Source organism: Grampus griseus (genome assembly GCF_964374135.1).
Source record: "Grampus griseus genome assembly, chromosome: 6".
Taxonomy (NCBI): Eukaryota; Metazoa; Chordata; class Mammalia; order Artiodactyla; family Delphinidae; genus Grampus; species Grampus griseus.
Genome location: NC_139000.1, coordinates 1,472,370 through 1,496,604, shown reverse-complemented (window position 1 = coordinate 1,496,604; position 24,235 = coordinate 1,472,370). Strand labels below are relative to the sequence as shown.

At 61.0% G+C, this 24,235-nt stretch overlaps 1 protein-coding gene across 3 annotated transcripts; it reads right to left on the bottom strand.

The window, feature by feature from the left end:
* Nucleotides 1-2,874: 2,874 nt before the first annotated feature.
* TMEM250 (transmembrane protein 250) lies at nucleotides 2,875-6,746 on the bottom strand. Of its 3 annotated transcripts, none has more exons than XM_082657050.1 (3): nucleotides 6,478-6,746; nucleotides 4,520-5,102; nucleotides 2,875-3,231 (listed from the first exon to the last, which is right to left on the bottom strand). In XM_082657050.1, exon 2 carries the CDS (start codon nucleotides 5,041-5,043, stop codon nucleotides 4,600-4,602), a length of 444 nt encoding a protein of 147 aa, XP_082513176.1. In that variant the 5' UTR covers nucleotides 5,044-5,102; nucleotides 6,478-6,746; the 3' UTR covers nucleotides 2,875-3,231; nucleotides 4,520-4,599. The 3 variants fall into 3 exon arrangements, with proteins under 3 accessions (XP_082513176.1, XP_082513178.1, XP_082513177.1); XM_082657052.1 differs by having other exon boundaries at nucleotides 2,875-3,227; XM_082657051.1 differs by lacking the exon at nucleotides 6,478-6,746 and adding an exon at nucleotides 5,425-6,350.
* Nucleotides 6,747-24,235: the final 17,489 nt, after the last annotated feature.

Here is a 24,235-nt window from a genome sequence, read left to right as displayed (position 1 = left end):
CGGGGCTCCGGGTCACCTGGGTCAGGGTGGCAGGTGACCACTGTTGGACCAGCCAGAGGTGGGGGAACTCTGCCCACCCTGGGCTCCTGGGAGCCTGCACGTGGCCAGGTTGGCATACTTGCCGTCTCTTAGGAGGACAAGCTGACTTCCTGGCTGTGGTTGCCGTGCCCTAGCACCCTCCCGTGAGCCTCTTCTGCATCGGACCGTGGATGTGCCTGTACGGGGGCGCCTGGCACACCGCCCGCCCGCCCGCCCGCGCAGGCCCTCCCGGCATCAGTCTGCCACCCCCACCCCCGCCCCGGGTGCAGTGCGGGCCACACAGCGAGAGCCACAGCAACCCTGCCTGAGGCCCCGGGTGACACAGCTGCCAGCCTGCCTGGGCATGTTGCCCGGCGGCGGCTGGGGGAGGGGCGGGCCCACGAGCACTGAATCAGCTGCTCCCGCGTGGCCCTGTCCCCTCCAGGGCAAGGATGCTGGTGAGGCGGGGGGAGGGGATGGGGGGTGGGCCCTCCATCTTTGGGGAGCTGTCAGGCTGCCGGGGATTTTCTGGAAAGCCGCCCCTGCAGGAGCCAGGCCTCCTGGGGGATGAGAGGAAGGACCTTCCTGGAAGAGAGCCTTTTCCAAACAACACCAAAAAGGGAGAAGGGAGAGGACCGGCCTGTGCCGAGGGAAGGAAGCGCTGAGTCAGCAGCAAGCCCTGCCATCCTCCCTCCTCCAATCAGGCGCTGGAGCAGACAGGGACCTCTCAAGGTCAGGGAACATCAATGTCCACAGGCGGGTCCCAGCGGACGGCCCTTCCTCCGCAGCGGCCCGGGGGTCAAGCTCTGGTCCGGAGGTGGGCTGTGCCCGCCCTGGCCGCCCTCGGCGGGGGTGCTGCGTCCCTCCCGCTGGGCTGTGCTCCCAGGCAGGCGGGGCGGTGGTACCACCGGGGGACGAAGAGGGCGTCTTCGAGGGCACCTCGTCCACCCCTGCCCGGGGCCTGGGCGGCACCTGGACTTTCTCAGAGAACCGTGTGGCTTCTAGAAATTCCTTCTTGCCATTGCCTCCCTCCCACTGTTGGCTCACCTCCCACCGGCAGCCCCTCCCACCCTCCGGGCCGGGGTCCCTCAGCACAGGGAGGGCCGGCCCCACGGGCGGGCCAACAAGAGGCCCCCACACCCGGTGCAAAGGAGGCCACCACGAGGCCCTGTTCTTTGTTGAAGGGAAGCCCCTCTCCCCTCCTCCCCGCCCCCACCCCACCGCTGCCGGCTTCTGCCCCAGCCTTGACCTCCTGCTGCCCGGGATGGCCGCCCCCAGATCTGACCGTCCTCTCCCCAGGCCGCCAGGCTCCCAGTGCCCCCTCCGACTCTCCCAGGCCTCGCCCCGCCCCCAGCTCTCGCTGGGGCACTGCTCGTCCCCTCCCCTGGCCAGCTCCCTTCTCTGTGGTCACACTGCCTGCCCGCCCTCCCCCACCCTCCCCGACTCCCAAAATCAAGGCCCGGTGCCACCACCACCGTCCAGGTGCTGTCTCCCCCCCAGCAGCGGCGCTGCTCCCGGGGTCCCCGGGCTGAGACCCCTCTCTGGACGGTGCCCGAACTGGTAACTAGGGCACAGTCTGGGCAGAATGCCCCTGCCTCCCTGCGGTGGCCGGCTCAGCGTGCGCTCTTTGAAAATGGTGACTGTCCCCCCAGGGGGACATGGGGTTCGTTCAGCCCGGAGGATGGGCTGGTGGCTCCCGCACCAGACGGTGCAGACAGCACCCCCACCACACACGAGTCCTGCTGGACAGCGCCGGTCTAGAGACCCACTGAAGAAAACGCTCCAACCTGCGCAAAACCAGGGGAGGCCAGGCCAGGAGGCCTGTGGACGCTGCAGAAGGTGGGCAAACCCGAGGCTCCAGCGCGGCGAGAGGACAGATCTGGGGCAGTGCTGCCCACTGCCAGCCGCTCCCAGTGAAGCCAGCACGCCGGAGAGTGGTCTCCCGGCCGGGAAGCCGCATCCCCACCCGCTCCTCGGCCAGGCTTTGTGCAGCAAACTGCCCCTCCCAAGGGTCCTCTGCGACTGCTCGGGGGCCAACTGCCCCTCCCAAGGGTCCTCTGCCACTGCTCGGGGGGCCAACTGCCCCTCCCAAGGGTCCTCTGCGACTGCTCGGGGGGCCAAGGCTTTTGCGAGGACTTTACCAGCTCTGCCACCACAGGCTGAACCCCAAAAGGACTCGGACTGTTTTTTTCTGAAACGTCAAGTTCCACAAAATTCCAGAGATAGCAGCTACGCCGCTCTGTCGTGGACCCCCAGCTCTTCCGGGGCCACATTTCTGGCCACACTGGCTGCGTGGAAGGGCATCACCCTCATCATCACGTGGGAGGAAGTCTTTGCAAGGGAGAAACGTGAGCGTCCCCTGCACAGAAGCCAGGGAAGCCTTTCCACGATAGAGATACTAACTAATAACCTGTCACTCGTTTTCCAATTGCTTTTTGGTTACACAAGGATTCCTAACCCTGGTTTCCTTCCAGTTTTTCTCCTGTGGGTAAGCGTCTCCCCATCCGGCTGCCGTCCTGGCACTTGAGGGCGTCATCTGTCTGATAAGGACGATACACACTTGCCTGTTGGTTGAACTCAGCCCTCCTGGACCTCACCAGGCCCCCCGCTTGGCCAGCGCTGACAAATTCTCGCTGCCTCCCCAGCCAAATCCCCAGGACAGGCTCCAGCGGTGGGGCCCCTGGACTCATGGCAGGGTGGCCCTACAGCCCATCACACTCCTTCTCCAGCATGGCAGACGGCTGCTTTGCAAGGTTCGGATCTGACTCGTGAAGAACGGCATCTGTGGCATTTGGGGCTGCTTATATCCTTTAAAAAAGGTATAAACGTTTTGAGCTTCAAACAGTCACGCTGTCAATGTGTTAAAAAAATAAGTTTAATGCAGGTGGCTCACTTCATAAAGAATTTCACAGGCACTCAAGACACCAAGCAGCTTTGTGTCCACACCACCGTGACCCCCCTGCTGCCCCAGCCCCGTGGACACGTGCCCACCTCAGAGGGGGCCTCAGAGTAACGTGAGTCAACTAACACAGAACAAAGCTTTTAGGAAACAGCATGATTTGGTGCAAAACGTCCTCTGCAGCGCCGAGAAGTGGGGTCCGTGTGGGTCGGCTCCTTGCCTGCCGTCCAGGTAACCGGGAGAGACTCACCCCCCGATTCCCTCGGAGGAGCTGTCCACTGACCTCGAGTGGACAATCGTCCGACAGAAGCTGGCTACAAATTAAAGAGCACAGTTTACAGCCAAGTGTTTTTTGCCTCCTTTACCTGATTTGGCTTTTTTTTCCAGTGGCACACAACTGCCCCGACAGCTCCCCCTGGCCACTGGGGGACCTGGCCAGGCAGGGTTGAAGGGGCTACCGCCCGTGCCTGCGGGTGTGGGGACAACTTGGGGTGAAGTAGCATCGGCCTCCGTCACCCTCAATATGGGGCCCTATGTCCCGCCTCTGGCTGTTGTCCCAGCTGAATTATTCAGTGCCCCTCGCCTGCCCACAAGGCCTGCGGCTACCCTGTCCCCATCTGATGGAGGCCACGGTGAGGGGTCTGGGCAAAACTGGCCCTCTGGTATGTTCTCTCTGCAACCGGAAGCACCCCTGGACCACTGGTTCTTTCCTGGCCCACATTCATTTTTGCTTTGTACTCCCAGCTGCTCTAACAACCGCCGAGGCAGGGACAAAGGGGCCACCGAGCTCCTCACTCGGAGGTCCAGCCCTGGTGCAACCCTGATTCCAAGAGGTGTTTCTTCCAACAGACACGTCTCGAACCTGGACGTTCCCTGAGGGGAAGAGACTGAAAGCCCCCTGAGGCCAGAAAGAGACTGAGTTGCCTCCCCAGAAATCCACACTTGAAGAGTGGAGCCCTGGACCCGGCACTCCCCTGGGCTGGCCCCTGATCTAGGCACTGACAGGCAAACCGAGGTGCCGCTGAAGCCCAGCCTGGGACTCAGGACCCCCACGCCTCTCAGGGTAACAAATGGAGGAGCGTCCGTGGGCTGAGTGAGGACTCGGTGGCCCAGGGCAGAGTGAAGAGCTTGGTGGCAGTGTGGTGCACCAGCTGGTGGAGACTGACGCTTCCCCAAGGCTAGGGCGGGGGGCCGGGCGTGCACAGGAGGGGGCTGTGCGGCCAGGAGGATCTCCCCTCCAGATCTGCACCTGGGTAGCACACCCCTCCCGGGGACCTCCAACACCACTGGTGACACCATTGCCCTGGAGAGGGGACAGGGACACAGGCTCTCCAAGTACAGACTGGACCCATACCCGTCCCCCCCCGCCCCCCCGCCCCGGGAATAGCTTGGAAAGTGCAGGCTGGAACCACAAGCAGGTGGCGCAGGGGACACCGCACCGAAACCACACACAGAAAGGGTCTGAGCAAAGGCCAGCAGGAGGGAGGGCGCCAGCGTACCCTTCACAGAAGTCTCAGCCCTTTCCTGAGCCAGAGACGCAGGCGCCGGGGCGGGGTGGGGGGGTTATGCCTCTGACACAGGGCAGAAAGGGCCCCAACCTACCGCGTTGAGAAAAGCGCCCACTGCAGGTGCATCTACGGCCGGGTCACCGGAAACCGTCCCCGGAAGAGCCCGCGGCGCCCTCACATGTCCACGAAGACCATGAAGCACCAGCCCAGGCCCCCGACCAGCAGCATGGTCACGTGGATGCCGTAGACCAGCAGCTCGTTGAGGAGGCGGAAGTCCACGCGCCGACGGCCCAGCAGCAGCAGCAGCGCCGACAGCTTGAGCTGGAAGCGCAGCAGGACGCGCACGCCCAGGTACTGCAGGCAGAAGAGGGCGGCCAGCGCGCCCCACAGCGCGGCCGTGAAGAGGCTGCAGCTGAAGTAGAGCAGGAAGCGGATGAAGCCGTAGAGCCAGCGTGCCCGGACGTACACGTCGAAGTTGTTGTACTTGGTGCGGGCCGGGCGGGAGGCGCGTGCCGGGCCGCAGGCGGCGTGCAGGCAGGTGGTGTGCGGGCCCTGGAAGGAGCGCACCCGCCGGGGGATGGGCATGACCGGCATTGGGCCCAGGGCGGCAGTCAGCATAGGCGTCGTGGGTGCCTGGGCCTGGGAGGCCGAGGCTGAGTCCCGGGGGAGGCGTGGGCCTGCAGGGAGAGCGACACGGAGAGGAGCCAGGTCAGCCGGGACATCAGCCAGCGCGGGGCCGCAGGGAGACCGAGTCTGGGACTTGGGATCCGCTGACATCCCCCGGGGTTACTCTTTTCATAATTGCTACCGAGGACACTCCAAAGGGAGCCCCAATCACGTGGGAACCAAAATTCCACCAGCGACACCGGGAAGAAGGGTCAGGACAGTGGCCGCAGGCCCCCTGGCAGTCAATGCCAAGACCCACGAGGAAGGGCCGACAGAAACCCTGGCTAACCGCCCCCTCCCCCAGGCTCGGCGAGTCCCCTTCACTGGACTCACCGTCCGGCTTTGATCTGGGATGCCCATGCCTGCCTGCGCTTCTGTGGCTGCTTTATCCAGGGCGAATAAGTCCCCGAGTGGCAGCCACACAACAGGACAGGACGAGGGAGAGGGTGTCCACAGGGCAGACGGGGGCCGTTCTCTTCAGCAACTTGACAGGCCAAGTGCTGGGGACCAGGCAGCCGGCACCGGGCTCTGGGCTCCCCTGCGGGGCCTGAACCCTCGTGCTGTCGTTCACCAGGAGTGACCTTTGCCAGGTCACCTCACCCCCCGAGACCGTCCCTGCTCCGCACAACGGGGATGTCGAGCGCTGGGCTCGCAGCGGTGCTGTGGTTATAGGCAAATGGAACGTTTCCGGGCAAGTGCTGCCCGTGCCTGGCGGAGAGGATGGCGGCCCAGGGCCAGTGGTGTTGTCGCAGGGCACGGGCCCTGTGGCTTGGGCCGCCACAGGAGAGGAGAAACGGCAAGTGGTTCTCTAGTTCTGCCTGGCAAGTGTCATTTATAGCTCGCCTGAATCGTGGCTGGAAACACAGAACTGGGAGTTCGGGACGTGTAAAATCGGAGCAGCAAAGTTGGTTACAGGCTCCGGGGAGGCACTGCCGAGGGCATCTGCGTCCCATCGCGTGGCTTGTAGCCTGAGGGCCTGCAGGGGGATTTCTGCTAGCTCCCTCTCCGGCCGCCCACGTGGTGCTCTGGCCGGAGGCGGAGGAGGGGAAGGCCGGGCGCGTCCACCCTCCCCTGCCCACAGCCCCAGCCCTTCCCACAGGCTTCGGTCTGAACGCGGTCTGACAGCAGCTAATGGCACTCAGATGTCGGTGCTCCCTTCACGCGGCGGAGTCGCGCCTCGGGCGGGCCGCTCGCCATCCTCCCATCGCCACCTGGCCGCGGGCAACGCATGTGCGCCACGGGCTTCCAGGTCGGGGCCGGGGCGTCCGCGCGGCACCCACGCGCTCGCTTCTGGGGGGTGCCGGGCCCCAGATCCCGGAGGCAGGGCCGACCCGTAGCGCCCCCGGGAGCCGCCCCCGCCCCGCCCGGGCACCCCCGCCCGCTCACCGGGTGCCCTCTCAGCGCCGGCGTCCCGAGCCGCGCGGCCCCCTGTCCCTCGGGGCTCCGGGAGCAGGGCGGCCGCATGGTGCCGACGGCGCGGCCCGGGACCGCCCCGAAGGGCCAGGGGCTCCCGCGCCCGGTGGCCGGCGGCGTTTGGCCTAGCGTGGGAGCCGTAGCGCCGTCCCTCTGCGGCCACCGTAGGACTTCCCTCACGCCCCTCCGCCCGAGCTGACACGGAGAGCGCCTCCCTTCCCCCAGCTCCGTGCCGACACCGAGCGCCCGGAACTCGGCGCTTCCCCTGGGCGTACGTGCGTGCGTGCGTGCGCGCGCGGCGCGGCGCGCGACCCCTGACTTTGCCAGCCGACTACACCACCCCGCCTACGCCGCCGGCGCCTCGGCCCGTCTTGCGCAGGCGCAGATAGCGGACCTGCGCCGCGGAGCCCCCGGGCAGCTCCTCTGCTCATGCGCCGCCGCACCCGAGGCGGTTGGCAGTGCGCAGGCGCGGGCCCTACGGGCGCAGCTGTTCTTCCGGCCCTGGGAGAGCGCTTGCCAAAGGTCCCGGGATCGGCCGCGGTCCTGCGTGTCTGCCGCCCGGCGAGTCTGAAGCGGACTGCGTGACACCACCCATGGACGCACGTCCCCAAATGTAGGGAAGACTGGCCGGCTGACCACCCACGGACACCAAGGTCCCCAAGTGTAGGGAGTCAGGGCGGGCTGGCTGACACCCACGGAGCCCTGGGGTTGCCCTTTGCCAGGAGAATGAGGATTTCCGTGTAGACGTGTTTAAACATTTTAATCCGATCGAGGTTAGGGTGGGGGAAACTTCACGCGCCTCGGATTTAGTCGGCAAGTTCTATTTGCCTGAATTCTATCAATTGTGGAGAAGCTGCTAGTTGCACACACGTGGGAACGGCTGGTTCTGTTCCCCAGTGCCTGCGGGTCCTGGTCCTGGTCGCTGTTTTGGATACTGGACGCTCTGATAGAGGCCAACTCCTCGGGCATCCTTTACAGAAGACGGCTGACCCGCCAGGGCGGAGAGCCTCCACCTGCAGGAGCCCCTACCTGCAAGCACGTCACCTCCCCTTGCAAGTCCTGACCCCGACCCGCCCACACCCTCGCCCTGTCGTGTAGGAAGGGGTCAGATGCCTGCGGGCACGTGTGGTCCTATCCCTTCAGCTGCAGCTTTGCTGGTGAGGAGTCTGGCAGGGTCATGCTGGAGAGGGGAAGAAGGGGCCCAGAGAATTTTGAGAAGTTTCTAGATCAGGCGAAGTGGCAGCAGGAGAGGATGGGAGAGAAGAGGGATATTTTAAGAAGTGATTCTTAAAATGCATCTTCTCTGCTGCTGGGTTTCCACAGTGGCCCCCCTGCTTTGCACCCTACCCCAGGGTGCTGGTTTTTTTCCCTAGACCCTGGTCCAGCTCTGTCCCCTTGAGATGCCCTATACAGGCCCCCCTTCCCGGCTCTGTGAGGAGGCCCCATTGCTTCTATCCATGACGTGTCCCTTCACACTTCCTTTTTCTGTCCCTCTACCTGTCCTCCACCCAACGAGCTCCTACTCACCCTTTAAGACCCCGATCAATATCCCCACCTCTGAGAAGCCACCTCCAACTATGTGCCACCCCTTCCCCCGCCTTGGCAGGGGGGATTCTCAGTCCTGCCTTTCTTACACCCCGAAAGCTACCTTTATGGACCAGCCTCTCCCACTAGCTCAGTTTTCTTACCATGGCCCACACAGTCAGATGTATCTTTTCATTGTGATCTAGTCCACACACGCACATGTTTAAACAACTCCAGAAGCTTCACAAACAGTACTTCTTCTGACCATGCGCTCTGCTGTGTTCTGTTGCTTCATTCAGTAGCCCCGAGGACGAAGACAAGGCTTGTCCTCACAGCCAGCTCAGTGGCAGGGCCGGGGGAGCCCCGCCGAAGTGTGCCGTGTTTGTTCGCAGGCTCGGCCCGGTGTGGGGATTCAGTGGGGGTTTCCTTCATGCTCTCCATCCCCCCAGGCATCCCTCCCTCCCCTCCTGTCCCCGCCCTTCCCGTGGGTGTCCAGGCTGTGGGCAGTGGCCTGGCGCCACCTGCTGGGACGGTGCATGTGGTGTCGCAGAGCCGGCCGCTGTGATACCTCGTGAAGGGCCTGAGAAGCGCCTGAGTCCATCAGAGGCTTCGAGGCCCCGGCCGTAAACCAGGGCACCCTGGGCCAAATCGCACCCGCTCCCTGGTTGTCTGTGGCTGCTTTGGAGTTACCGTGGAGCTGAGTAGCCTCCTACAGCAGGCCTGATGGCGCACAAACCCTCTACTCTCTGCCTTTGCAGAAACCTAGTTTAAACCTGGTGGCATTTGGGATCTTAGTTCCACGACTAGGAATCGAACTCAGGCCCCCTGCATTAGAAGCTCGGAGTCTTAGCCACTGGACCGCCAGGGAATTCCCTCACCCAGGTTTAGACAAGCATTTATCACAGGGCGCACAGGGAATGCTGAAGGTGCAAACTGCCAGGTTTGGGACGGCTTTAGCCACCCACAACCTCCACTGTGCCTGCACTTGCTAGGGAGTGAGGGTCCAGTCACTTCAGGGGCCAGACAAGGAGTGGCTGTTGCTGCCCGGACAGTAGAGGCTGAGTGACCCCAGACATCAGGCTGTCCTGCAGGTTTGGGTGTGGGGAGGGGCTGACCTCTCTGCGGTCATTTTTTTTTTAAAAAACATTTATTTATTTGGTTGCGCTGCGTGTTAGTTGTGGCAGGTGGGCTCCTTAGTTGAGGCATGCTGGCTCCTTAGTTGTGGCATGTGAACTCTTAGTTGCGGCATGCATGTGGGATCTAGTTCCCTGACCAGCAATGGAACTCGGGCCCCCTGCGTTGGGAGCACAGCGTCTTAACCACTGTGCCACCATGGAAGGCCCTGCAGTCATGTTTTAGCTGTCCAGTCCTCGGGCAGGGCCAGTGTGACTTCCAGCCCGTGACAGTGGGTTTAATCCTCACAAATGTCCCGACAACGGAGTCAGGCACGTTAGCGTTCAGCGACCGCACAGTCCTTGTAAACGGCCCTGCAGTCACCTCGCCATCAAGCGACAGACTACCATGTGATCCAGCAACCCCACTCCTGGGCATATACCCAGACAAAACTCTGGTTCAAAAAGATACACACACCCCTATGTTCATAGTAGCACTATTCACAATGGCCAAGGCATGGAAACAACCTAAATGTCGGTCGACAGATGAATGGATAAAGAAGATGTGGTACATATGTATAATGGAATACTACTCAGCCATAGAAAGACTGAAATAATGCCATTTGCAGCAACATGGGTGCAGTTGGAGATTATCGTACTAAGTAAAATAAGTCAGAAAAAGAAAGACAAGCACCATATGATGTCACCTATATGTGGAATCTGAAATACGACCCAAATGAACCTGTCTACGAAACAGAAACAGACTCAGGGACGTAGAGAACAGACTGGTGGTTGCCAAGGGGGAGGGGGCTTGGGGAAGGATGGAGTGGGAGTTTGGGGTTAGCAGATACGAACTATTAAATATAGGATGGATAAAGAACGAAGCCCTACCGTATAGCACTGAGAACTATATTCAATATCATATGATAAACTGTAATGAAAAAATATTTTTAAAAGGATGTAAAAAAAAAGAATGTAAAATGTGTGAAAATGATAATGTGCTCAAGGGAGTGAAATTGAAAACCACCAAAAAAAAAAAAAAAGAGAGACGGACTCGAATTCCCTCCCCTTAGCTTTGGACTGCCTTAGTGACCAGACCCTGAGGCCCAAGTGACGCCTGTGGTTCTGGGGCTGTGCAGCTTCGTCCTCAGCCTCCGGGATGCTCCTGGAAGCGCCAGCTGCTGCGCTGTGAGATGCAGGCCCACGTGGGGGTATGTGGACAGCCTGTCATGGGCAGCCCAGCTCAGCCCAGCCTTCGGGTGTCCCTGGGCAGGTGTCAGACCTGCGAGTGAAGGGCCCTCCAGGTGACTTTGGCTCCAGCCCTCTGGGTCACCCACCGACTTTTGAGTCTTCCCAGCTGAGCTCTCAGATGGCGCAGAGCAGGGAAGCCCTGTCTGGGCCCTGTCCAAATCCCCGCCTCATGGACCCTGAGGTTACTGCTTTACGGTACCAGGTTTGGGGTGGTCTTGTCACATGCCCAGATGGTTTGAGCGAACATATTTCACATCCTTATAACCACCTTCAAGGGGAATAGTCTTGCCTCCACTTTACAGACGAGGAAAGAGGTTTCTGCTCAAGTCAGGCCTGACTCCCAAACTCCTCACCACCCACGGGTGGCTAATACGTGGCATGCATACTGGGCCATCTCCTCCGGACTCGCTGCAGACATCACTAGTTGATTTGGCACTCTGGCAAAATCCCTAGTCATCTCACCAACGGCTGTTTCCTTGCTGGTCCTCGGTTACAGAATCCCAGCCTATCTTTGGGGGGCATCGTGCCTGGCTAACAGATCACAGCATCTCCCACTCCTGATGTGATTCCTCCTTTAGCCCTGTGAGTCCAGAGAGGATGCCCTCTCCTCAAGGTGGATTCTCGGCCAGTGTGTCACAGGGGCCAGTAGGACCCCCAGAGGTCGCCACAGAAGCAGTGGACAGCAGTTACGGAAGGCAGGGGAGTGGCTGGAGCGTGTGCTCCAGACCCAGCCTGCCTGGTTGGGCTCTGGCTCCAGCACTCTCTAGCTGTGGGCACCCCACTCTCAGCATGGTGGTGCCTGGCAGGGAGGCCTCCCGCCGCCCCCCATCCCACCCCACCCCTCTGGAGCTGGAGCTCCAGCTGTAGCCCTGGTACCTGGCACACAGCCGGCCCAGTACTACTTGAGTTGTTGGTTGGTGGGTTGGTTGGTTGGTTGATTAAGTGCCTGCCCTGTGCCAGGCATTCAGAACTGGGGGCCCAGGCTTTGGAGGGAAACAAGCCTCAGCCTGGCACCGCCCAGTGACATCCGCGGGCATTAGCTCGCCCGGCTCCAGTCCAGGCACCCTGGGCGCACGGTACAGGGGTAAAGGGCGTGGGAGGGAAGCAGCTGGGGCTGCTTGCCGGGGCAGCACGGAGATCCCCGGCTCCAGGCTTGGGGGGTGACGCCGGGGGGTGGCCCAGGCAGCTGGACTTGCCCTGATTTCAGAGGTGTGTCCACCCTCCCTCCCCACTCCCCCCGGGCTCTGCAGTGGGTGGGCTAAGCTACGTAACCCCCCTAAGTGTCCAGCCTCCATCCGTGAGCTGGATGTCGCATCCCCAGTGGCTGTTGGTGAGGGTTTCAGAGTGTGGAGCCCTCAGCCAGGGCCGGGGCAGGATGCGTGCGCGTTAAATGCTTCCAGTGACCGAGCTCCCGGACCGGGACCCGGCCTCTCACCGTGGGAAGGAGACCACACGGCCCGTCTCCTTGGTGGTCCTGACCTCCTCCCGGGTGGCAGGCCCACCATCTCACGGACGTGCCCTCCTGAAACCCAGACCCAGGCCGCGAAGCGGGCAGGGGAGGCTTGGCCCCTTTCCAGCACCCACCGCCCCGCTCCGCGGCCCAGGTTGTATTTTCTCCTGTGCTAATTTCACAAAAGACACAACTCACACTCCCGTTGATTGAACAGTTTTGTGCTGACAGGAGGGAAGATTTGTGGCAGAGTCACCATCACCCCCGAGGGTGTGCGATTTGTCCGGCTCGGAGGAGACGGGCGGGGCGGGTGTGTTTTATGGCGCGCTTGGAAGAAAAACCTAGGCATTTATATGTCACTTGTTGCAATATAAATGCTAACCTGCACTTCTTTCAAAACTTTTAATGAATTGTGTACATTCCGGAAGATTTATAAGGTGAACGCGATGGCTCAAAATGTTACTTTTAACATATTTGTCAGTTTGGCAACAGCACCAAAAAAATCTGGAAGATACCGCATTCAGAAATAAATCATAAATAGATGCATCTTAAAAGAGGTTTATTTTGGTCGTTAATGGTTGATGGGCCCCCCCAGTGCAGGATTTAAAGGTAAATTATGCAAAATCAAAAACTAACCTTACAATACTTAATCAAACATGCATAGAACTGTCAGGACCAAATAAATCCTCTCAATTAACTTGCTTCAGACTGTGATTACATTCGCTAAGTTAATCAGCCCCAGAATAATCTGGAGGCCCGGAAAGGATGGCTGTGCGGGCACGCCCCCGGGGGCAGGGGCGGGGCTAAGCCGTAGCAGGACGGGGAGGTCAGGGCCCACCTGGCTCCACAGGGCGGCCCTTTCCCTCTCCCACTCGCGGAGGAGCCCATCACCAGGCGCTTGGCTGGATCCCCGTCAGCTGCTGCCCTGGGGATGCAGCAGCCTTCACATGTGTCACCTGGATGGCCGGGCCTGGAAGTCACCATCTGGAACCAGTCCCACTCTGGGTTCGCTTGGCTCCAGAAGCCCTGGCATTCACATCGGTGTGGATGCCAGCTCCCTCCTGGTCTTTTCCAGAACAGCGGAGCCGAAATGGACTGGGAACGGTTCCCTTGGCGTCTGTCCGTTCCTCCCTCTGATTCTTGATTAAATGAGGGTTTTGACTTAAACTGTGTTTTGTCCATTTTGCGGGGGAGTGGGGGGTGGGGTGGTGGTGACAGGCAGTCAGGCCAGGGTGAACCTGCGCCTGGGCCTGCACGGGGAGGAGGTGGTCTCCACTCAAGGCCTGGCCCGAGGTGGGCACGGAGCCGAGCTCGCCCAGTGCGCCCTGTGGTGGGGACCCAGGCAGTCCCGTTGCCCCATCGCTTTGCTTCCCTTCTGACCAAGGCTGTGTGCCCGTTTCCCTTGGTACCTGCCAAAGACCTCCCCGTCCAACAGGACCACCCAGACCAGAGCAAATCACCAAGGAGAACTGCACGAGGCTTTGTGCTTTAAGAACGGAAGCTTTGTGAAGTGTGTTTCTTTTTGTAAAATCTGGCGAGTGTATTTCAACCAGAACCGAATCTGCTTCCTGTGTAATTCTAGCAGAGGAGAAAAGGAAAACACACACAAGGAGGGAGAGACAGAGAGAGGGAGAGGGGAGGCTCACGTACACCTGGTCGAGCTGATCGGGGCGGTTGGGTCTCCGTGCTTCAGTCTGAGCTCCTGACTGCTGCGCGGATCTCGGGACCCCACCTCGGGACCCACATCTCTCCCAGGGCCCCTCTTTACCCCTCTCCCTACGTTTTGGTGGACGTGGCCTCTGCTAAGCCATCAGCACACACCCTGCCTCCGCTGCTTCCCCAGCTGCCCTGTGGGGCCCCTTGGGGACAAGCCCGGCTTTGCCCTGGGACGTGGGGGGACAAGCTGTGTTCCTTGGTGTCTGCACTCCTCCGGCGAAGTGCTCTAGTATTGTATTTAATTGTCAAAGCGGGACTCTGTTGGGTACCTGGGTTTGCATTCTGCTCTCTCCCACTTGGCCTTTCGTAAGGAACGCTTTCCACGTCAGTGGACACTCTTCATAAACCTGGCCTTTGGGGCCACCTGTGTTCTGGTGCACAATGTCCTGCCACCTCGTCATTCCTCTCCAGCTGGACGCGAGCCTTGGTGTCAGTGTTCTGTGAGCATATACAATTCTGTGACGCGCACCCTGGTACATAAACTTGGGCGCGCACACCTTTCGCCTCCCCTTGGGATGGATCGCCCACGCTGGCTAACTTTTTAAGGCCCCTGACGATTGCTGTGGCTGGACCCCTGCTCTCTCTGCTGCAGACAACGACTGAGGCGCGAGGTTCGGGGCTGGGGGGCGGGGAACTCCCCGCCTGCGGTTCTGCCTTCACACCCCTTGCCTGCTCTCGCTGGTACGGACAGAGCCTCCTGAGAACCGGCAGCCTCTCCTGCCAAGGGGAATCGTTCCTCCCGTCATTTGCAAAACAAGCCGCAAAGAGTGTCCATGCCTCTGAGAAGGAGAGCTGCGACCTGATCATTCTGGGGGCCTTGGAGCCATGGGCTTCCATGGAAGCACAGAGGCTGGTGGTCCGGGACACGGCAAAGGGGGACACTTATTTGGAACACGGTGTCCAGGCTCAACATGGTCTTAGCCAGCAAATGCACTGAGGGTCACCGGGGCCAAAGAACAGCCTGCCTGCTGGACTGTCAGCCCATAGGGGCAGGAAGCTCCTTCAGTAAAAGGCAGTGAACCTGGAAAGCATCGTGCTCAGCGAAATCAGCCGACAAGTACTGTGCGATCCCGACCATGTGAGGCCCTAGAGGAGTCAAACCCACAGACAGGAAGTAGATGGCGGAGCCAGGGCTGGGGGAGGGGAGGGGAGTGAGTGTTTCATGGGGACAGAGTTTCAGTTTGGGAAGATGAGAAAGTTCTGGAGAGGATGGTAGTGATGGTTGCACAACAACGAGAATGTACTTAATGCCCCTGAACTGTGCACTTAAAAATGGTTACGATGGGGCTTCCCTGGTGGCGCAGTGGTTGGGAGTCCGCCTGCCGATGCGGGGGACGCAGGTTCGTGCCCCGGTCCGGGAGGATCCCATATGCCGTGGAGCGGCTGGGCCCGTGGGCCATGGCCGCTGAGCCTGCGCGTCCGGAGCCTGTTTCGGGACAGGAGAGGCCACAGCAGTGAGAGGCCCGCGTACGCAAAAAAAAAAAAAAAAAAAAAAAAGGTTAGGATGGTTAAAAAAAAAAAAAAGGTTAAGATGGTAAATTTTGTGTTATGTGTATTTTACCACAATAAAAAGAAAAAGAAACGGGGGCAATAAAAACATACATTCCTAAATACTTGAATTTGCATAAAAAGCGCTGGAAGAGCAAGAAGGCTTGGGGTGGAGGAGCAGGTGAGAGGGGCTCTCCCTGTGCAGACGGCGGGGTGTGGGCCTCACGTGCCAGCTGATGGGACCCAGGCCTCAGCCCTCACACAAGCCGAGTGGGTGGCCTTGTGTGGATGTCCACTAAGGCGTGCACGCGTCCCTGCCGTGTTCACGCCTTTTCAACTGACCCGTCCCCTCCCCGCCACACCCTATATCCTTCCAGATGCTTTCAATGGTCCTCCTGCAGCTGCCTCCACTGGGACTCTGAGCTCCTCTTTGCGCCCCTAGAAGCTCTCCAGCCCGGCCAAGGGTCCTAGGCCTTCCGGCCCCTCTGGGCTTTGAGGGTTTAGTGGAGGGAAATAAACTAAACGCAACCCGGGCAGGGGCAGAGCGTCGGTCAGCACGTGCCCCTGGAGGGAGGCCGGGAGTGGGGGACTCCGGGCCCATCCAGTTTCCTGGCTGGCAGAGGCAGCAGCCCCAGCCTGGGCGGCAGTCACCTGGCCAGGGTCCTCGTGGCGTCCCCGCTCCGTGGAGACGCAAGGCCCCTGGACTCCGACATTCCAGCATGCAGGTGTCCTGAGCAGTAAAGGGATTCTGGGGGCTGGTCTGTTGACCCTCCGAGAAGGACAGCGGAATCTGTGTGCCCCAGTTTAAGTCATCTCAGCGCGCAAGGCTGTGGATGATGGAGCCGCAGCACCAGAAGACTCTCCCAGGACAGAGGCGCCCCAGCTCCGCGGCCCGGGCTCGGTCCGGCTGGTGCGCGCGGCAGCCGGCAGGGGGCACCCCCGGGCCGGGCCGCGCCGCGCACTCGGGCCGCGGCCTCGGTCTCTCCAGGGCGGGGCCGTAGGTCTCCCGGAGACCAAGCAGGCGCTGGGCGACTGGAGCCCGCCGAGCACCCCTGCTCACCCCCGCTCACCGCGGGGACCCAGGGGCACCCTTGCTCACCCCCACGCGCCCGGGGCACCCTGGCTCATCCCTGCTCACCCCGGGGCACCCCCGCTCACCTCCGCACACCCTGGCTCATCTTGGGGCACCCCTCCCTGCTCACCCCCGCGCACCCGGGGCGCCCTGGCGCATCCCGGGGCCGGGCTGGTCGCCCGCGCTCTCCGTGCCAGTGTCTTCCCCGGGTAGCTGGGCGTGAAACGGGCCGCGTTGCCGCCTGGCCCTAGTTCTGGGGAGTCCTCAAGATGAGGAGTGCGCTGCTGCGGGTCAGGGTGCAGCCGCGCCGGGAGCCCAGGCTTTTTTGGGTGAGGTGAGCGCTGATCCCAGGAGGAACTTGTACCCCCTGTACATGGGACCCCCGCAGCAGAGCAGGTGGGGAGCACCCGGGTATGGAGAGAGTGGACCGCGCCAAGAGGAGGGCTTTGTGTCCTGACCCGCCCACTCCGGGGTCCGCACCCGCCCACTTGACCGGCCGATAGACCTCACCCGGCAGACCCCACCCCCTCGAGGGGCGTGTCTCCCTCCCGCCGCGGGCGGGGAGGCTCAGCGAGGAGCCTGGAGCCGCGCTCCTCCAGCGGCGCTAGGGGCCGCCCGCTCCCTTTCCACCGGCTCCTGGGAACCCTGGTCCTCCTGTTCCGCGGGGGGGTGGGGGGGGCAGGCAGTGGCAGGACTCGCTCTGCAGCCCCATCCCCACCCCAGCAGCCTTCCTCCTGAAACAGGATGAGTCCTGATCAGGTGGGGCGTGGAGGGGCTGCAGGTGTTTCTTGCAGGGACGCACGGGATGGGGGATGACCCGCAGCACAGGCCTGGGCTTGTGTGTAGAGAGAAGAGACAGAGAGAGATGCATATACAAGGGGAGGAGGTGGGTAAGAAAATGAAGGTGCAGAGGTTAAGAAGCCTGACTCTGGACAGAGGTCTAGGATGGCTAAGGCCGGCACCAGACACCTACCCAAGAAACCCGGTGGGGTCATGGGTCCAGCAGGACGATCGATCACCCAGGCCCCTGCTGCCCGGGTGGGGCCACCCCTAGGAGATGGGCATTATGACCTCCCATTAAAGGAGGTGAGTGGGGCTGCTGGGCACTGGTTGGGCCCTCGGGGGGCCGCTGTAGTGCTGCGGAGAATGTCGAGGGCCCCGAAGACAAGCGCCAGCCTTGCGGGAGCCCGCCACTGATTTCCTGGCCCAAGTGTCTGGTGGGTGGTCAGGGCTGCTGGGCAGGTGCGGACAGGAGTCTCACAGCCCCGTCGACTGGCTCCTGCTCTCTTCTCCCCGGGGGTTTGGGGCACAGCCTGGGTCTGCCCCACCCCAGGCAGCAGTGCCCCTGCCCACCGTGTCCAGACAGCTCCTCGGGTTTGAGACAGAAACATCTCTTGGGCAAAGGAGTCTTCCAGGCACAAGGGGGACTCGCGGACCCGCGAGCCTGAGGAAGCCAGTTCCTTTAGGTCTGGGGGGACCACCCGGCAAGCTGAGAAAGTCTTCTTCTAAGGAGTTGTGCTGAAAAAACGCTTAAGTAAAAATGGCAATGACCTCTGACGGTGTCACTTTAAATATGTATGTATAGACCACTTTTTTAGAGCAGTTTTAGGTTCACAGCAAAAGTGAGAGGAAGGTACAGAGATTTCCCCGTTTACCACTCCCCTCCCCGCACAAGCACAGGCTCCCCCATTACCATCCCCCGCCAGAGCAGTCCATTTATTACAATTGATGAACCTGTGTTGACACTCGTAATCACCCAAAGTCCACAGTTTCGTATTCACGCGCTTCAGATGGGGAGACTCAGGCTTGGGGGTGAAGGAACGCACACCCTCAGGACCGGCCAGCCAGGAGGAGGACGGACCGCCGGCCTCAGCGCGCAGCTCCCAATGGCAGCGCCAGACTCCACTCCGAGGACAAACACCTGGGAAGCGCATCCTTCCGGTGGCCAGTCGGGCAGTGCAGTGGCGCCCCCTCTGTGGGCCACTCATGCTCCTGGGCAGAATCACGGCCACACTGAGCTGTTCCGTCGTCACATGCTAAATGGAAGAGCCAGGGCTGCCAAAACTGTAGGCCACGGGCAGGCAAGGCACCCGACCAGCTCTCAGTCAAGGGCACAGGGAAAGTCTACGGGGGGGTGTCACTCAGCACGGAGCGGGCAGCTTGGAGGCCGGCAATCTGCTCGCGTGTCCAGCGGCTCCCCCAGAGGCTCCTGTCCGGCCCACCTCGCTCACCGCTGTACCCCACGTTCTTTTGTCGAATGTGTGAATGATTCCACGGATGAACAAGTGCCTTCTTCCATGAATCGTCTTGTGCCCTGGGAGGAAGGGCCAGAGGCCACACCACCTGGCTGTCAGAGTCGCGGGGAGACTCAACTGTGTCTACCCCGCCCGCCCCCAGGGTCACTTATCTGCAGACCGGATCCCCACGGGAGCCAGAGCTCAGCAAGGACCCCCATTTGACCAGCCACAGAACACTCACTCACCTCATGCCAGCTCCAGGTAACAGTTGGGGACAGTCACCCCTGGTGGGGCCACGCCTTGCTGCTCTGGCCGGACACGGTCACAGGGGCGCCGTATGCATTAGCATGGAAGCAGTGTTGATATCAGCACTTCAGGGTTATTTATGAATTCATCTATTTGCAGGGACAGGCTTTTCTGCATTCGGTTGCCATGGTTGCCTTAAAGCTGGTATCTTATTAATTCTGCATGTTATGAAATAAATTTAGATCAGACAATCGCTGTGAAGGTTCTTTTTTTATTATTATGCCGTTTAGTTCTTGACGCCCGGGGTAGGAAGTTTCCAGCACAGAGAGTCACGTCGACACACATCCATCAGATTCTGGGCACCTGGGCGGGGTGCAGGGAGGAGGGGGAGGGGGACAGGATGCTGCAGGGGGGAAGGGTGAGGCCAGAAGGACCCAAGTGGCCTCAGCAGCTCCTGAAGGGGTTGCACAGTTGGATGGACAGTGCCGTCAGGGAGGGAGGCTGGGTTCCCTCTGGGGTGTCTCAGCTGCGATTGCAAGGCGGACTGCTGGGTACCGAGGGTACCAGGGTGAGGGGCCGCTCCCTGCCCTGGGACTGCCTGGGACAGCTGGCAGAAATTCATCAGAAACAGCATGAGCTCCCAATGGGGTGAGTTCAGGCTGGCTTGGGAAGCCTGGCTGAAGCGTCCAGGAGGGGCCCTGCTGGGGTCTCTTTTGGCCAAACTGGCTGCATTTGATGTAGTTTCTGTTCGTTACCTGCCCCGGATGGCCTTGAATCTGCCTGGCGGCCTCAGGAAACACCACTGTTTGACCTCCGATCTACAGAAGAGGCAAGAGGTCAAAAGCACACAATTCTGTGATGCCGGGACTGGGTGCAGGTCCGTTTACTGCCCACACAGGGCCCTCGAGGGCCCCTCCGCAGCTTCTGGAGCAAGGCCTCCCCATGAACCCTGAAAAGCCCCCAGGCCTGTTCCCCTGGCCCACTGCAGCCCGGGCAGCCACCGCATCCTGCTTGGCCACGGGGTCACCCCCATGGAACTCAGTGCGTGGGGCTGGGCAGCTGGTGGCCTGAGGGCCAGTGGGGCTGGTGCCCAGTGCCCAGGTCCCGGCACAGATGGCTTCTGTGGAAGCACGACAGCTCTGGCCAGGCCTGGCCTTTGCTTCCACTGACTGCTAAGACCCTGGGCTCAGGGCCAACAGGGCATGAGGAGGCCGGATGGAGAGGAGGAGGTACGTGGGCAGAGGGGGGCCCAGCCCGGGGCTCTGGAGGCGGAGAGGACCAGCCTGGTCGTGGAGTCCGGGCTGGGAGCTGCCTCGGCTGCCGCTGCTGCCTCTGCCCTAGGACACCGAGACCCCTGGAGCCGGGCCACCGCAAGAAGAGGGGGCTGGGGCTCGGCTGCCAGGTGCCCTAGGCCAAGTAGTGGGGAGGCCCGGTGCCAGCTTGCTGTGTGACCTCGAGCTGTCGTTGGCTCTCGGGGGCCTCAGTCCCCTCTGTCGAATGGCTGGGCATCTCCAAGGTCTTCCCAGCTGAGCCAGGAGGTGTTGACTCTCTGCAGGGTGACCCCGTCACGTCGCCACACCTGCCGTCCTGAAACACGCTACCCCACCCCCAAGCCCTGTGGCTGCGGCCCATCGATCCCCCTCCCACCAGCACCGTGTGGTCTCCTCGGATGCTCCGAACCCCCCAGGGCCTGATCAGGGCATCGACAGAGCTGGGCTCACCATTTAATTAAGCTGAGTTTAATTAAAAACCTGGGGTTCGTTATTAGACTTGGTAATTGATTTGATTTTCTGTGGAATCCAAGTGCCCAAATCCTCTATTCCGTGAACTCCCAAATTCTGGGGGGTGGAGTTGGACGGACCAAAAGGAAAAGCTTCCTGAAGTGGGAGGTTTGCTCCCACCCTCCGGTCCGCAGGGTCCCTGTGGCCGTCCCTCCCCCCCACCACTCCTCCCCCCAGCACCTCACCTCCCACCACCTTTCCCAGCCCCCCACACATACCTTAGGCTTTGTCAGTTGAAGATTCCCACCTGGAGCTGCGGGCTCCCCTCAACCAGGCAGTTTCCCTAACAGGAAAGGTGGGCAGGGCCATGACCTTGCTGCCCGGTGGGGTTTCTGGAAACCCTGAAGCACAAGTGCCTACTGTGGCTCAGGCCTCTGCTGGGTGCCCCCAGCCTGGGGGATGGACAGGGGTCTCCTCGAGAGGTCCCAGCAGACAATGAATGACATGTGCTCTGATTCGGAGGGGCTCTGGATTGGGGGAACGGGGCTGCCCCGCCCTCTCTCCCAGTGTATGAGGGCCGAGTGGGCCTGCCCTCCGGAGACCCCTACTGCAGCGATCCTGCCAGAGAGCAGAGTGCCAGGCGGTGGCTGCACTGGGGCCTGATGGCCTAGGCGAGAAGGGGAGGCAAGAAAACCAGCGATGCTTGTAGCAGAAACGCCTCTGCTCATCCTCCGAGAGAGAAGGCAGGAGTTGTGGACCCTGAGGTCACCTGTGAGATTGAACGCCTGGACCGTCTAGGGCAGGGCATGGGGCAGCGATCTTTCATTACCAAACGCCTCGGGAGGACTGGACACCCTCCTGCCTGATACGCAACGGCGATCTTTGACCCCTGGGTCCTCCCTGGGCTGAGAACATCTTCTGTAAAGGGAAATTTCTCCTCCCTAATCATGGTGAATCCCGAAACCACCTTTAAAAAATAGAGGTTGGGGCTTCCCTGGTGGCGCAGTGGTTGAGAGTCTGCCTGCCGATGCAGGGGACACGGGTTCGTGCCCCGGTCCGGGAAGATCCCACATGCCGCGGAGCGGCTGGGCCCGTGAGCCATGGCCGCTGAGCCTGCGCGTCCGGAGCCTGTGCTCCGCAACGGGAGAGGCCACAACAGCGAGAGGCCCACGTACCGCCAAAAAAAAAAAAAAAATAGAGGTTGGGAGCAGCCTGGTGGTCCCTCCAACACCTGAACCTGGAGTGAGTGTTTGCCCCAGCGATTCCACTGCTGGGTCCACACCGAGAGGACCGCAAACACGCGTCCATGCGGGAGATGGTGCACGTGTGACCAAAGCGGCTTTATGCCTAAAGGTCAAAGGGGAAACAACCCAGATGTCCATCCCTTGATGAATGGATAAACAAAACGCGCTCCATCCACCGGATGGCATATTATTGGGTGATAAAAAGGGGTGAAGCATCGACACGTACAGCACGGAGGGACCTCAGAAACACGATGCCGAGTGAGAGGAGCCAGACACAAAAGCCCGCTTGGGTGGGGTCCCGTTAATGTGAAGTGTGCAACGGACAGACAGTGGACCAGCGGTTGCCAGGGGCTGGGACGGGGGCTTGCGGTGAGAACCAAGGGGTACAAGACTTCTTTCCTTCTTTTACTTTTTAAGTTGCAAAATACACATGACACGAAATCCACCATCTTAACCACTCAAGGCATCAAAAAGCACATTCACGTTGTTGTGCCACCGTCACCACATCCGTTTCCAGATGGTTCTCATCTTCCCGAACTGAAGCTCTGGCCCCACTAGACACGCCCTTCCCCACGCCCCCGGACCCTGACCCCGCCCACCCGCATCTACTTCCTGTCTCTCTGGGTTTGACTCTTCCAGGCCCTCCCATGAATGGACACCATAGGACTGGTCCTTTTACATCTGCCTTTTTCACTCAGCACAGCGTCCTCCAGGTTCATCCTTCTCGGAGCCCGCGTCGGGATTTCCCAGGGTTTCTTTCCGAGATGATGAAAATGTTCGAAAATTGACCTTGGTGATGGCAGCACACATCTGTGAATATATTAAAAGCCACGGAACTGTACGCTGCAACTGGGTGAACTGTACGGTGTGTGAATTATAAATAGAGGTTGGATCAAGGCTGCCTGCCCGCCTTCCCTTCTCCCGTCCTGCAAGGGGCTGAGCTTGAGAAGCCAGAGGCCGTGGGCTTTGCAGCCACATCCTAGTGACAGGGGCACGTATGTGGCTCCCTGGTGATGAGAGGCTTCTGGAAACTCTTGGACTGAGGGACTCTGCCAGCTTTCTTCCCTGCTGGGACCTGTCCCACCCTGACACAGCCCCTCCATGCACCCCACCTGGAGCCTGAGGACCGCAGCCCCTGCGGGTCTCTGGCCACCCCAGCAGCATGGGGAGCGTTCCAGGGCAGCAACCGTGTCAGCGTTGTCACTGCCGCTCTCTGCGGCTTAATCCTGCCCTCACCTGGTCCCAGTCAGACGCCTGGTGCAGCTGTGCCCGGCGCCCGTCCCAAGACGCTCAGCCCTCTTCCCAGGGCTGTGACGGTAGACGCCCGAGGGGATAAAGCCCTGGCGTGTGGTGCCCAGTGAAAGGCGGGTCAGACCAGCGTGCAGCGGGGTCTCCGCTGGCCACGCCCCCGCCGGGCCTTCGGCTGGCAGCGAGGCAGTAGGGGGCTTGTGCGGTTGGCACCATCTGCAAAGCTTGGCGCACTTCCTGGGCTGAGTCACGCACTCACCTTCCCCAGACGCACATCCGCTGTTCGGATTAAAGAACTTTCAACGAGCAGAGGGTTCGACGGGCAGCAGGAGGCCCTAGGACACCCGGCCTGCCTGCGGTTCCGCCCGGGCGCCTGGCCGACCCTGCCAGCCCCACAGTTCCCCTTTGAGGTCAGGGAGGGTCCTCCAGGATGCCCACCGTCCCCCCGTGCGCCCGGGGCCCTTCCCCCAGCCTGAAGCCGGGCTGCGGTTTATTCTGCCTGTTTTACATCACGATACGGACGGGCTTGCTGTGTCCACAGCTATTGATTTTGCTCTATCTTCCTGGCTCTAACTTAATGACTAGAAACCCCAAACAAATAAAATTTGCTTTAAAAACTCAGGGAGATCAATGAGTGAGGGCTAGAATCACTATTCTGTGAGTCGAAGGGACGGTCCCCCAGGCCTCCTGGCGTCATCACTCATGGCCAGAGGTTCCCCAGGGAGGGAGTCCTGGGGTGACGACGGGGCGTGCGTGCCTGGGGCCTCCGCGCTTCCCTCATAAAGCCAGACCCCCACCTCTCTGCACAGTGCGGCTGTTTGAAGGCCTGTCTCCGGGTTGTAAAACTGGAAAAATCTAAACTTGTTATTCATGTTTCCATGAGTCCCAGGTGGTCTCCATCCTCGGTGACCTTGGAGGCTGGCCAAGGATAGAGATGGCCCAGGCCAGGCCAGGTCGCAGAACCCCCGGGGAGGAGACGGCTCCTTCCGAGTTGGGTTCGCCTGGGTGGCTGCTGGGCCAGGTCTGGGGAAGGGGCTGCTGGCAGCCCAGGAAGAGGGGCCCTGGTGATGTTTCCCTTGGGGGCAAGCAGGGTGGGAACCTGTGTTTGTCTTGTTGGTGCCCAGTGCCCCGCACCCCTGGCCCTGTGTGTGGGTGCAGAGGTGGGAGGCCTCCTGGGAAGGCCCAGCCAGAGTCACCATGAGGGTTCCACCCTCCCTTACTGATGGGCTGGGGGTGAGGGGAGTGACGGTCCTGCAGCCCGGGGATGGGGCCCCTCCCACTGCTCCCCCTACCTGGACTGGAGGCCGCCCCGTGGCCCGGCTGCCTTTCTGACACCAGGGTCTCCAGTCCATCTTGGGAAGGGGAAGCTGAGGGGGGACCCTGGACAGGGAGTCCCGGCTACACCCTCTCCCGTGAGGCCTG

What these genes read in the sequence shown, in the direction of transcription:
- TMEM250 (XM_082657050.1), bottom strand. Translation starts at nt 5,043, where the DNA reads ATGCTGACTGCCGCCCTGGGCCCAATGCCGGTCATGCCCATCCCCCGG.